This window comes from Falco punctatus (genome assembly GCF_963210335.1).
Source record: "Falco punctatus genome assembly, chromosome: 5".
NCBI lineage: Eukaryota > Metazoa > Chordata > Aves > Falconiformes > Falconidae > Falco > Falco punctatus.
In genome coordinates this window covers 83,251,950-83,266,247 of record NC_137584.1, presented here as the reverse complement: position 1 = coordinate 83,266,247, position 14,298 = coordinate 83,251,950, and the positions used below count along the sequence as shown (strand labels likewise).

Sequence of the window (14,298 nt, the reverse complement as noted above, 5' to 3'; positions counted from 1 at the left end):
CAAACTAGAAGCCACAGTAACTAAAAATCTCTGCTACAGCTAGAGAAATACCTCATCTAACTTGTCATAGTCAAGAAGATCAGGCCTGTGTCTATGGATAAGGGCGTTGAAAGCAAGGCCATCCTTCCAGCTACAAGTTCACACAAAGCACGTTGGTGAGAAGAGGAAAAGACAGCATGCAGGAGATAAGAAGCCAAGAAACAAGACACCAAGACAGCTGTTAATGTAACCAAAATGAGCAGTCAATCAAACACAGCCAGGTCAGAAAAGCAAGATCTATTTTAGGTTTTTTCTGCATGTGCTTTACGTGCCACAGCTCAGCCTGTTTGAAACCTGACCTGTTCTTATTTTGGAAACCTCTAAGAGGGAAATAGTAGTGCTGAGGCAGATCTGCTTATGTTCTGTTCCCTTTTCTTAGCACTCACATATAGCATGGTCAGACTGTGAAGTTCTTTAGTACTGTGCACCACTTTTCAAAGCACAAACTTGATCAAAGTAACTTCTGTTTGTGCCATGCTTAAGCACATGTACACAGAGACAGGTAACTGAGTCATTCCACGAATGTGTTTATCCTTAGGAAAGACTGTATATAGAATTAGAGAACGCGTTGGCATTGATGGGTAATATTTTGCCCTTTGGTTCAGACCTGCAGTTGTCTTAACAACTGCCTAAATTAAAATCCTATGTGTTTACGAGTAAGTCAATTTAATTTTTATCACTGCATACCCTGGGGACCCCAGCATAAATTTAACATATATGTAAAGCAGACTAAGCTTTCAAATACTTTCATTTCATTCATTTATCTTTTCCCTCATCAAAGACTTTCTGATAACAGTTGATTCCATTACTAAAATCAATTTGGAATGGAAGGGCATGGAATGGAAAATACAGTCCATGATTTACCAGTCTCTCTCATCAACGAAAAGTTGCACTCATCAAATTAAAACCGTGATTAAGTTTTCTGTTTCACTGGTGTTTACATGAGACCTCAAGATGCATTCATTCCATAGAGCAGGAAATGGTACGTATGTATAGAGCGCTAACATGGAACAACATTCTACTTTCTTTCCAGGTTTTATTCTTCAGTAATGATATCCTGAAATTTTGACATTATTACTTGCTCCTCGTTCCTCACTTTCAAACCAAAGTGGCTGGCATCCTTTAGAAAACGTGCATTTTTCCAAGAGTAGCACACTGTAATAAAATAGTTTCATAATCCCCATGAGGTACTATCCAAGGAAGTTAGGGTACCAGTTTTGTTTCCACTTGTCTGGAGGTATAGGTAGAAGTATAATCTAAGAATTGGTGAATATTTTCTATGTAAGACTAGTAACTTATTGCATACTCCCGGTTACCACGGGCAGTGTTTGTTCTAAGGAATCTTAGGATTAATCATCACATTGTTTACTGCTCAGCAAACTATGGTCATTTACACCAAATACAAAACAGGATGGTCTGTACAATACTGTCAGTGGTGAATGGAGAATTCCGATGTATCTGATTTAATATCTGTATTGGGCAGTGTAAAAGACTTCATCAACTGCCTGGCAGCTGAGAACTAGATTATTCGCAATTAATTGCCGAAGTTGTTGTAATGGGAAGGAGAAAGGACACAGGACAGTCATGAGGTCCTTTCCTCTATATCACTTTTTTTTGGAGGGAGCTTAGAAAGCCAGTCAGAATTAGTATGCACTCCTCAGCTTGTCTTTTAGAAAACATGCTAAGCAAACCAGAAGTGAGCCAAATCATTGCAGGACAGCATGCTGTACCACCCAGACTGATGACCTTATTTAGCTTGGAGTAGTCAATAAGATCAGGTCGGTGTCTGTGGATAAGTGCACATAATCCAAGGCCATCTTTCCAGCTTTACAACAAAAAATAGAAGGGAAAAAAAATAGTTAATAAAGTCATGGTATTTTACAGTTTGAACCTTGCTCAAGGCTTACAATGAAGCAGGAAATCTCTTGTCAAATTCTGACACTTATGTTCTGCCAGCTCTCATCTCTCTGAGCTTTCCCGTTACTGTGCTCTTCTTCCTGTAGTCCGTATCTTTACTCTAGAGTCCACACACACTTCAGGACTTCAGAATACTTTCTAGGCAGTGTACATGACATGCAGCAGTCCCTGATTTCAGTTGCTTAATTTGTGCAGAGTGTTACAGGGTAGCTCAGAGTACACATTCATCAATGAAAGTGCATAATCTCCTATTACACTTACAGTATGATTGCGAAAAAATAAAAGAGAGAGCAAACCTGCAATTACTTGAATTTGCTGAAGGAATTGGCTTTTCTGTGTCAGTTATTTGAGACAGTCTTAATGGCACAACCATGTTGTGCTTACAGAAGTAAGAAGTCATAAATCAGCTTGGTTTATTTAAACCACTTCACACATATGACAGTTTTGATCTGAGTTTACACTTCTGTGTCACTTCAGGCCCACTACCTTTCAAGGCAAGATCAGCCAATGAACAGAGCTACAAATAACATCTATTTGGAACAACGACAAGAGGTTCCTTTCCGCCAGAAGCAATTATTCTGAAATATACTTTATGTAAACACTTTATGCAATCACTGGGATTGTGGGTCTGAGGTCTTATTCTGTGCAGTGGTTGTGTGATACTAAGCATGCTAATTCTGTTACAATCCCTTTCACTGAGATGCCTGGGTAGTTCTTCAAATAACAGAATTCTCGCTAATAAAAATGTAATATAATTAAGGAGAATATACATAGATTGGCATATAAAATTGGCATATAAAACTGGCATATAAAATTGGCATATAAAATCATCTAGAACATAAAACTGAATCAAAATGAGCACCAACATAAAAAAAGCCTTTTTTTCCAAAAGGTATGGGCTAAAACGGTCTGGAGAGCCTACTGTAAAGTAGTACTGTAAGAGCTGATCAACTCAAACGTTAATCAAGGTACTTCCATTCAAGATGTTTCCCCACACCATGTATCAGACCAGCATATGTATGTGTACACACTAAGATTCTGATACTGTAATTTACAGTATACCATGCATTCATATCAAGGTCTACTGAAATATATCTCTATATATACAAGGAAAATAACACGTTACAAATTTCAGAACTCTTAAAGACAATAGGGGGACTAAATCAAACAAATGGTTTTTATCTGTGAATGCATGTTGAACCATATCTTCTCTATCACTACATGTGCTTTAGGTGCTGCACATTAAGAAGGAATTCAAAACACCAAAACACTGTAATACAGAGCTCCTGGTGTAAGTACTCCAAGGATTTCAGGGAAGGCGAGATCACATGGTTAGGAAGTGCAAATGGCAAGTCATGTGGGTTTATGAGGTGGGTCACCAACAGAGCTACAGGAACTAGCCCACTGAAATCCCCAAACCGGGCAGCCTGTGTATGGCCTGGAACTCCCGTTCTAACCCTTAATGAAAACACAGCACCGCAAGGCTGGAGCTTCACTAAATTTTCTGACTTACATAATGATCCCAATTCTGAAAACAAACGTGTTTAAAGTACTGCTGTTATGTACCGAGTGTGGTTTTGGCTCCCTATTTATAGCTATGTCACAAAATAATAACACCTGATTCACCATAATGAGATCTTTGCATGCTCAAAACATGGGTAATTTTGCCAGGAACAGTCTATAGCTACAGCCGCTCTCATTTGAACACAGTCATTTGCCAAGGGACTGTGCTGCACTACTAGGTATTCCTATATACCAAGGACCTCTAATAATGTAATATGGTCATTTTGTATCAAGTAGGGATTATTTTTTTTAAATGGTAACTATGGAAGTCATGGTAAATAATGCAAAACGCTAACCAAAATAAGACTCTGAGGACAGAGCATGAGAATTTGAAAAAAGTCTAGTTAACAGTGAAGAGTTAAATTCACACGAATATATACCTACACAACTGTGGGAAAAATTTGACCTAAAATATTTTAGACTGCTTCTATCCTTGAAATAATGTAAGTTTACCTAAGATGGAAGTTCTGAATGTTCACATTTCTGTAAGGAGCAGTTTTCCTTTGACACCACAGCAGCAGCCCTTCTTTGGCAGAGGTCTCTGTAAAAGACAGAAGGCATTAAAAAAAGGAAAAATCTAAAAAGTGCTCAAGTAATTTATTTCTTGTCATCTTAAATGCTGTTCAGCCACCCAAACCTGGCTGGCATAAACATTTCATCCTAAAATATATTCATACAAATGAACTAATGGGGCTCCATTAGGACATGGAGGTCAGCTCAACTGAAACAACTCAGACTAGAATCTCTGCCTGCACAGTAATTCTGGGATAATTAGAAGTTTAAGAAATTATACTGGTTGGACAGCAGAATGTACATTTGGGGAAAACCACCCAATACAAATATATTAGAACTAGACATAAAAGATTGTGTTAGTGCCTACATGAAATACGCTTGCAGTATCAGTCCATTTGCTTATGGGGAGGTGTAAGTGCTGAAGAAATACCCTCATTATCTGAACCCTATGAGCATCTGAATGCGTAAATAAAGGACAGAAAAGATCAAATATACCGTTAGGTCCACATTTAAACACAAATTATGGGCAGGACAGCATGCAGAGCTTGAATTGACTCCACTTTTGTTGAAAACTGAGATCTGTTTCTATGATTCTAGACTTTTCACAGCACAGATTTGATTTAAAGAGTACTGTAACTACAACACACTTTTTGGAGCTGGTTACCAAGTGAAAGATAACAAGAAAAAAAATGAAGTAGTGGGGGAAAAAGAAGTGATAGAAAGAAGAGGGATATAATCAGATAATATTTGCAAAGAATGTGGGAAAAGGACAGGATTAAAAAAGTATGTTGGAACAAGGACCAAAGTACAGGGCACAGCACAGTTTCAGGCTACCGAATCTCAGAAACACAGGCATGTTTCTATCGCTATAACTGAGAGACACGCCCAGAACTTCTGCATTTAGAAAGCTGGCTCGATGTCTCTGTCAGGGTGAGAAGAGGTATTACTTTTTCCCTCCAGAAATTGATTTTGTCACCAGGTAGGGAACTTGTAGTATCATTTTCTGTGAAAAAATACTTATTTTTAAAACACTCATCTCACTTGTGCACAACTCATATAAAAATGTCCTTAAACAAATTTCCTAATTATTTAACATAGTTGCATTACTATTACCTTCCACTGAAATATCCTGAATAGCAAAGCGAAGGATGATAGTCCAAATCATACCCAGTGTCATCTTCACATTGCCGTCAACAATTTCTAAGGTGAAAAGAGAGACAGTAGTAGTATTTATAATGTGCTTTCCATTTTCTCTTATTTTAATCATATATTTCTACAAATAATATATTGTTAATACATTCATAAATTTATTATATTTCTACTGTAATTCTTTATCTACACAGAGTTACCTGGGTTCATTTTTCAACAAACTCATGCTTGTGCTACCCTGGCAGTAGGAGTGAAGATTACTGAGGTTAAGGTCACTTCAGCCCTTCCACGCCAAAAGGCTTCTCTCCAGGCAGTTGTAACTGTCTCAAATCTTTACCTTTTAGGCTGATTTTTTTGGACAGAGCCTGAGGGGAAATACTTTAAAGTTTGAACAATATCAGCCTTACTGTTTTCAAATACAAAGGAACTGAAAAAAAAAATGGTCTTACCCTACACTTTAAGAAACTACAGGATATTAAGTGTTATTTTTTAAAAAAATGGTACTCAGAAATTCCTCTATACTATTTAGACTTTTTTGACAATTTTACCTGTAGCGCCAGCACAGACTAGATATGAAGAACAGCTCAAGAGACACAGCACCTCCCGAGACTAAGCCACCTAGCCTCCTGCCAAGCAGTTCTCAAACGTGGCCGTGAGGCTGTAAAGTTTTACAGCTCTGATGCCTACACACAGTTATGCATCTTTAATATAAAATGGGACTTTTTTTCCCTCTGGGGTTTCAATTTGTTTCGGCTGCTTGAGTCTACCTACAGCATGGGGAGGTAGGAAGGTGCTTTCCCTGCTCACACATACATGGGAGTCCCTTCCACAAGCCAAGTCAGAATCCAGTGCTCCTACACTGTAATATGAACAGTGATACCACTTAAACTTCTGGACAGCAAAAAAAAGTATTGCGAGACCACTTAAGGGTGGTGATAATGTTGAAAATTGTGATGAGAGACTCAGAGGAACATAGCGAGTCTGTAAGGAGGGTCCAGCGCTTGAAGGGGAGGAGGTGGGACAATGAGAGAGGGCTACTGCAGACTGCTTTTCCAGTGGCCTCACACCAAAGGAGCAGTGGAGCAGGGAAGGCACCAGCTGCTCCCCTACTTGAAAGTCACCTCTAGCCTTCCTCAAAAAGTGGAGCAGCTGTGGCTGCCCGGGGGCCCACTGGTGTGCTGGGGTGGAGCAGGAGGAACTTGCAGCAGAAGGAATTTCCTTCATTTAACATCAAGTGCCAGAAGAGGTGCCAACAGAAAACACAGTCACTCTGCTGCTTAGAGGTTGCCAGAATCCAGGGGCAACTTTTACGGAACAAAGCAGCTGCTAGCTCCAAGACTTGAGATACATGTTAAATTGTAGTAGTATGTGACACAAGCTGTCATTTGAACCTATGGAATTAACAAATGTGATAGAGGAGATGTCACCCATCACTAGTCCACACTTCCTTTGCTAGTGCAATAATCCAAGTTCATATATGAATGACTATTTTTCTGCTTTCCCCTTTGGGTTCTACACCAATTTTCCAGAATTCTTACCTCACTTTGCCTGCCTTCCATGAATTATTACTATCTTATTGGCCTTGAAAGACTTCAAGTCTCTTCAAATCTCAAAAGTAAACTCTTTCAGCCAAAAAAGAACAAATGGCAATTAAGGCATGTAGCTACCTTCTCCTCTGTCAAGTATTTCACTGTATTTTGATCAGATGTCTGATATGTACATACGGTAAAGAAGAATTTCTTCAAATGCAAATTAAATGAATTTAAATACTCAGGAGGCATTGCTGATTGTCAGGCAATCAATTCCTGGATTTGCATAATCACTGCATCGTTATTTTGATTTACATATCTGTAAGTACATACAGACAGAATGAAAGAGCAAGAGAGGGAATTTTCTGTGTTGTGCCTCAGGAGAGTTTTTAAGCTATTTGCCAGCTTTGGTTTCTGATTATCTACTGCTAGCATAAAATATCAAAAAAAAAGACATATACAAAAGACAAGAAAAAATATATAAACAGAAGGAAAACAAAGTTGTTAAATGTTGAAAGGTATCAGTGATGAAAAAACTACTGATTCATTCCTATCATTTTCCTCTACAGGACAATAGAAGACTTCATTATTTTCTTCACACTGCCTGTTTGCTCTGGGAGGAATATAGTTCCTACACCTATAGTTCCTACATATGCAAAGCTACAGCTCTCTGGGGAAAAAAAGTCTTGCTGACCTATGAGAACAGGAAAGGAGAGATGGGAAAGGGAAGGGGAAAAAATAAAAACTGCCTAGGGAAAAAGCTAAGCAAAACAGCGTGGCAAGTTCTCAAACGTTTTAGTTTCGGTTTTTTTATTCTGCTTTGGATTTTTTTATTTATTCTAACCTTCTTGTAGCAGATTCATAGATCATTTGGTCTTTAATATTTCTTCCCCTCCCCAGAAAAGCAATACAGAAGTGTTTCCTATTAACAGGATAGTTATCTTCTGTGGTTTTCTGTACCTCGGCTCATTTCATTAGGGATGCAATTACCTTGCAAATGGAGTTATTGCACTTATTTAAAACTTAAGGGAAAGCTTCTAACTCCTGGACTGTGAATGGCTCATAAGGACTACTTTCACAGCTTTTGCTTTACCTTCGTGATTCTCTAGTCTCATTTCATCACCAATGGAGAGAAAGACTCTTCTACAAGACAGATCAGAGTAGGTAAATTTGGTTTCGGCTCAGCATCGCAGCTAAAGGTGATCACCTCTCTCTTCCAGCTCCACAGACAACCCAAGGAAGTCATCCTCAGAACAATAATGATGGCTTTAAAGAATATCCCTGGCCCCTTAAAAGTATTAAATTGAACTTTGTGCTGATGTCTCACAGGAATCACAGTTTAATCTTTCTTTTGAGGCCCCATTTAAAATGCCAGTTGGTCCCCTCGGGCCTACATGCTCTTCACCACTCAGCATGTCAGCTAATAAAACATGATCCTCAGCAGACTTCAATACAAAACTTTCATGCCTTGGAAATTAAAAAGTATTCCAAGCATCCATGTAACTCAGAGAATGACAAAACAGATGGGTGCAGACAAGCCCATACGCCCCATGCTCACACACAGGGGCAGTGAGTTAAGGGGTTAAGGACTTTGATAACAATACAAGCTTAAGGAGCCTGTGCTCTGCCTCCTTGCTGGCATTCATTCCATCTTCATGCTATGACTGCCCAGTCAACAACGCTGAAAAATGCAACAAAAGAAATAAAACAGAGGTGAAGTGTGTTTTAAAAGCAGATCAGATTACTGATCCAGTCTCCAGCATAGCTACAGAAACAGTTGTCAGCCCAAGTGATAGGGTAGGGCTGTGAAGTGTGGGAGCAAGTATGCAGGACGAGGGGGGCACCACGGCTCTTTAAACACGTCCTGGTGCCAGAGGTCCCACCCACACTGTGAAATGATACCCAGTCAGATGTGATGCTGCATTGCTACATCAGCACGGCACTGTGCCTTAGATAACAAATTTAGCAGACGGGATGTGGTAAACTTAACAGGGCACTAAGCACGTCTGGGCCAGAGCTGCCTTTTCAGCCTGTTTAGAGTAGGAGTGGAAGGCACACAAATCTATCTGTTCCTGCCCACATGCGTGTAATCTAATGTGTGCTAGTAGCCATAGCTGACATACTGCAATGTCTTACAATGACAGGTTCCTCTCTGCATCTAAGCTATGACTGTAGCAGTGGATTTCTCTCCTGTGCTTCCATCCGAGAATTTAAAACTTTATTTTTAATGCTAATGAATGAATTTTTGCTTTTAAGTCCTCCATTTTACAGATCAAGAATTCCAGAAACAGCAATAAAACCCTGCAGCACAGCCAAGAACATCACCTTAATCTGGCTTACTAACTATGGCCTGCTGTTACATGCAGGAAGAAATACTGAGTTCATGGACAGACATCACCTTGCAACAACTGGCTGAGAAGCTGGAAGAGGTCCCTACCTCTTGATCCAGCCTCCCTCCCAGAGGGAATTACCTATTATCACAGAACATCTAAACTCCTGCAAGTTGCTGCCAAGGAGAACAGCAGGGTTAGTTGAAATGGTTTTAATGGCCGATCAGAGCTATCCCAGGTGCTTTGCCTTCAGGTGATACAGAAAGTGCTCAAGCACTGCTCCAGTCTGAGCACCCTGGCAGTAAGCAGTGCAATAAGCAGGGCAAAATGAGGGAGATGGGAATGCAGAGAGCTGGCCAGCTCCTTTCAGGGGCAGGTATGAGCTGATGAATGGTGGTTTAAATACTCCAGCCTTGCTTGAAGAACCTGGGTGTGCAAACATTAGTGCATTGTGCAAACTGTGATCACAGAGAATGACCCCCCCATCTCACAAGACATGCCTTTTGCTACACTCTTATTTTCACCGGGAAGCCTCAGAGTCCCAGCATGACATGACAGAAACTACCATTCATTTGCTCCACACTCTGTACTCTCGGTATTTCTGCACCACCTATCATACAGGCTTCTGTATTCTTAATTTTCATTGCCACACATAAATTGTCTCTTCAGTACCCTCTGCTGTCTGTTCAATGCCATGATGCTCTCAGAATAACCTTAACTGCAGAGGTTTAAGGTAGCGGCATATTTTTCCAGCTGGCTTCATTTAATTGAGCAAAGGGCCCAGCTGCCCCTGACTGCCTGTACAACTGATGGGGGGAACTAGGCACCTCTGAAATGCAGTGGAGCTCTTTCGAGATCTGAAGTAGCTTTAGGAATTGCCCATTTCTCCACACTGATGGTACAGTCCCCCCAAAAGGTCTCTGTTACATGCCTAAAGATAGATGGTGTGGATTTGGACTCAGATGGCCCACCCAGTTCAGTCTCAAATGAATAAAAGGTGAGTTAAAACAAATGCTCTGCCCAGAGAACACTCAATTCTTGGGATTTTGGAGTGCTAGATCTAGAAATCAAATACATTTGGTGAATTATACTTGAGGAACCAAGCAGGTTAGGTCAAACTTGTGGAATCAATGAATGCTGATAGATCTCTCCATTATTTCTACAGATGCCCCTAACCCACCTAATGCATTTTCCTGGTCCAGCCCAATTACAGTAAGCTCCCTGAGGTTAAGGTTTGGAAGCCAGAATAAGGATATATATAAGCCTGGGGAAATCAGAAAAGAGGAAGAGAAGGCTCATAAACCCATCTAAAAAGTCCTAGCAGTGTGAGTAGAATATAGCTAGTGCTTCTCACCATAATATTGAGGTTACAGCCAGAGTTTTGCTATAAGGACATGTTAAAGGCTGCCCCCGGCATGGACAGCACACCACTGAGGCTATGAAATCAAAAGTAGTTGGGTATCATGCTAGCCACATCACTCCTTTGCGTAGTAACAGCTGTGCAAAGCCTTATGCAAATATGTCCATGGAGCATCTAGTTCTAGACAGACCTTTGTCCTTCTTAAAAAGGAGGCACAGGTTCATTTGCAGTGAGAGCCTGCCTTCTTTTGCCCAGTTTACATCAGCATTTAGCTAGCCAACTGCGTGTGCGTATTTAACTAACCGAACAGCAGAACAATAACAAAGTTATTGCTTTAGTAAATAACATCCCACCCCACTTTCTTCATATGTTCAGTCTCTCCTGAGCTACCGTAATTTCTTTTGATCACTCCCTTAACTCTACATCTGAATTTTAGAAACACAGCTGCCATCCACAGCCAGTCTCATAATAAAATAGGAATAGATCCCAGCCACCTGGCAGTGATGTCAGCCTTTGTCTTGTCTGAATAACATCTCCTGAAGATAAAAAAAAGATCCCAGACTGGATAAAGCACACCCTAGAATCCAACCTGATTTCTAAAGGACTTATTTTTAATAATGTATAGGAAAAACATAACACTGAAGGAAGAAGTCATTATCTGAACACCCACTGAAACACAGAAAATTCAATTTAACTTTGGAGATAAACTAATCTTACAGCCCATTTATACCCCGATCCCTCCCCACATGCCCACCAATTTCCACCTCCCATCTTTTCACAGATATAGGTCAGCAATCTATATTGAGGGATTTTTGAGGCACCCATATATAGAGAACAGCCTGTGTTACTTGGCCAAGGGTCTCTGGCAGACGTTTTTGCAGTGTGAATGCCTAGGATCTAAGTAAGGTTCATTGTCAAGCTCTGTCACATACCTTCTGCACCAATTGACACAAGTTTCACTCCTTTGCTGGCAATATAATCCAGAGCTTTGTTGACATTCGCAATTTTATGGAAGCGCATCTTCCCTCTGTCTGGTTTCGGTAGTCTTTCTCCTGCAGAATAATAAATTTAACATGGTTATTGTTACCTACACCTGTGATAGAACTCAAGAGTGAATGTGCCCTGAACACTGTCTAAAAGTTAGCAGTTATTTTAACAAGGATTTTTCTGAAAGAATGTCAAATAGCTTTGAACAAAACACTGAAGAGAAAATACAAATGTTGAAACATCTGACTTAGATCTTCCTGATATAGCAGTAAAACCAGATTAAAATTTTTATGTTTGCCCTAAACGTCTGGAAGATACGTAGAGTGCTTCCTCCTGCTCAACTTCTGGTTCATTGCTGCTGTCTGTGGTACAGTAGCTGAATGTTAAGAAAGCAGGATGTTCCCAGAACTCATCACCCTTACCTGCCTGACTAAGAGGCTGGACTCTATCCAGCAGATTAGCCCAAGCATCCTTCCACACCCGACCAAGAACAATGGCTTTCCACAACCTCATCCAGTACAGCAGAGCAGCAGATTTCAGAGCATAGGCTGATGTGTTTGAATGAACTTATCTTTTCAATTGATCACAAAGAATAATTTCTGAAAATATGACTCTCCATTTCATGAAGAGTGATCATTTGAAGACCTTCTATCCCCACTGAGATTTCCAGCAAAAATTTAAATTGTCTTAAAAATAGTCTTGCCCTTTTTCACCTTTATTGTGTGTCTGTAACTTGAGCTATTCCCTTCTAATTCAGGGGCATTCTAAGTATACCTTGGCAACTGCGCCTCTGAATAACACGTAAAACAGGTGACATAATGAGTTTACATCAGTTAGTCAAAAAGAGTTCTTGGATCTTCCACTTTTCTGAAAAATAAGAAATATTTCTTGTGACTAAATATTGAACTAGTTTTGCTTTAGACACTCACTTTTGAAAGCATTGCTTGCTCCAATAAAGTAATTTTTTTAAAAAAACAAAAATTTTATTATAAAAGTGGAGTAGAATTAATTTGTAAACTAAGTGTAAAGCCTTTTTAATTGTTAGGGATTAAGACAGGTCCTCAATGTATTTGGTTTGTCCAACAACACTGTGATGCCAGTGATCCATTGATACCACTGTGGTATCTGGGAACACAAGCACAAAACAGAAGATTTTGGAGCTTTTTTTCCCTCCCTTTTGTTTTACAGCGTGTTTCACCTCTCACTTTTCAGCTTACTTAGAGTTTGTATTCTCTGTTTTGAATTGTTAACAATTTTTGTTCTTTTAAGTGTGTTTCATTTAGTGTGCTGTAAATAAAGAGCAAACTTTATTTTAGCCAACCTGAGATAACTTCCAAGAGGAGCATCAGTTTGAGGCCGTTCCTGAAGTCCTCCTCAATGTTCTCAATCTGTGTGCCCGCTTTCCTCAGGTGGGAATTGCACCAGGCTGTAAACGTCTGTAATAGTAATTTTTTTAAAAAAAACACTTATCAACAAAGCATTTTCCAAAACAACTGCTTAGCCATCTAAGTAAACACTGCATCTGAGATTTTCACTACTGCCTTAGAAATTTGGATGTCCAACTCCCATTAATTTTATACATGTTGCTGAGTTCAATATTCTTATCCCAGGTGTTCGTGAAGATGCAAAGCATTGCTTGATTAGAAGCAGTATTTTGCTAGATTCTGCTCATAAATGCATCCCAAAAAAAGATCTAAACATAAAGGTAAAATTTGCCTAATAGTTATTACTATATTTAACATTTTATGAGTACATAATTTTATGTTGGGACTCACCTGTTAGACATTCTTCCTGAAAAAATTGATACGATGTAAAGGAAGCTGTGTGACAGTAAATGTAGGCAATATCAAGCAAAAACTTCTACTACTGGAATTCATGCCATGATAAAGAGTTCTTACACAGATTATCTATGCCAGGGACAAGGAACATGCATTTCTCACAGGCAGGAGGTTGTGAGAACACTCTTTAGGATGAAGTAACTGAAGAGACTTCACACAGCAAGGATACTAGCAAAATGGCATCTGCTCCTACTTGTAACTACAGTGAGAAACAACACCTTTTGAAAACATGGACAATTACAATGGATTTTGAAAGTTTACAATAATTCAAGTGCAGAGGTTTCACACTCAGCCCCTGCAGACATGGCCTGCCTTACCAAGGGTGTTATTTTTAAACTGTATTGTATAATTTTCAGAAAACTACCACAACTTCATGAAACACACAAATGCAGGTACTTAAGTTTGCAGGACAAAAATAGTCACAAAAGCAACCATGAGATTTCTCTCTCCATGGAGAACAACCAAGTCTGCTTTTACTTGCAGACGTAAAAAGCAGAACTATGTTGATCTACAGAGGTCACACACACATTACCTTTGGTATGAATGAAATCAAAACACCAGCTACTATAAAATTTAGTAGTGAAAATTAGTTTGTTTTCAAATATTCATTACTTCTCAGCCTTCTGACAAACTCTCCTTGCCTTTCAGTGTCTGTTACGATATATAAAGCAAGTTTGTATTTACTAAGTATTTCAGCAGGTATAACTCTAGGTATAACAAGCCCATACATTTTGGTAAGTTAGATTTCACCTACCTAAAAATGTCACGTATCTGGAACTCTCCTTCTTTTGCTATTTCAAATTAACATAGTTGTAAAAACATCTGAAGTAAACAATTTAAAAAATAAAATATACCCTAAATCCCCATTGTTAATATGATATTTGCTTTGGCCTTTTTTTTTTTTTTTCTTGCCTGTTTTTTTAGACTATTTGATTTCAGACCTCTCAGAATCAGAATAAGAAAGGCTAGTAGATGAAGGTGAAAACTTTCCCTGGACTGAATCTTGTAAACTCTATACAGAGTTCATACCTTAAGAGCATATAGATTGAATTTTCAAAAATGGTTTATTCTCA

General features: G+C 39.2%; 1 protein-coding gene across 8 annotated transcripts in view; it reads right to left on the bottom strand.

Annotated features, from left to right (window-relative positions):
* Positions 1–14,298, bottom strand: part of ACTN2 (actinin alpha 2) — a 69,889-nt gene that overhangs the window by 32,061 nt on the left and 23,530 nt on the right. For 5 of the 8 annotated variants that reach the window (XM_080389114.1, XM_080389108.1, XM_080389107.1 and 2 more), the window contains exons 2-6: positions 12,709–12,823; positions 11,333–11,452; positions 5,146–5,232; positions 3,973–4,060; positions 1,786–1,864 (exon numbers count right to left, since the gene is read on the bottom strand). In XM_080389114.1, coding sequence (XP_080245240.1) covers positions 1,786–1,864; positions 3,973–4,060; positions 5,146–5,232; positions 11,333–11,452; positions 12,709–12,823 — 489 coding nt within the window. Of the gene's footprint in view, positions 1–51; positions 131–1,785; positions 1,865–3,972; positions 4,061–5,145; positions 5,233–11,332; positions 11,453–12,708; positions 12,824–14,298 lie in introns of all 8 variants that reach the window. The other 3 variants (XM_080389110.1, XM_080389109.1, XM_080389113.1) reach the window with 1 other exon arrangement.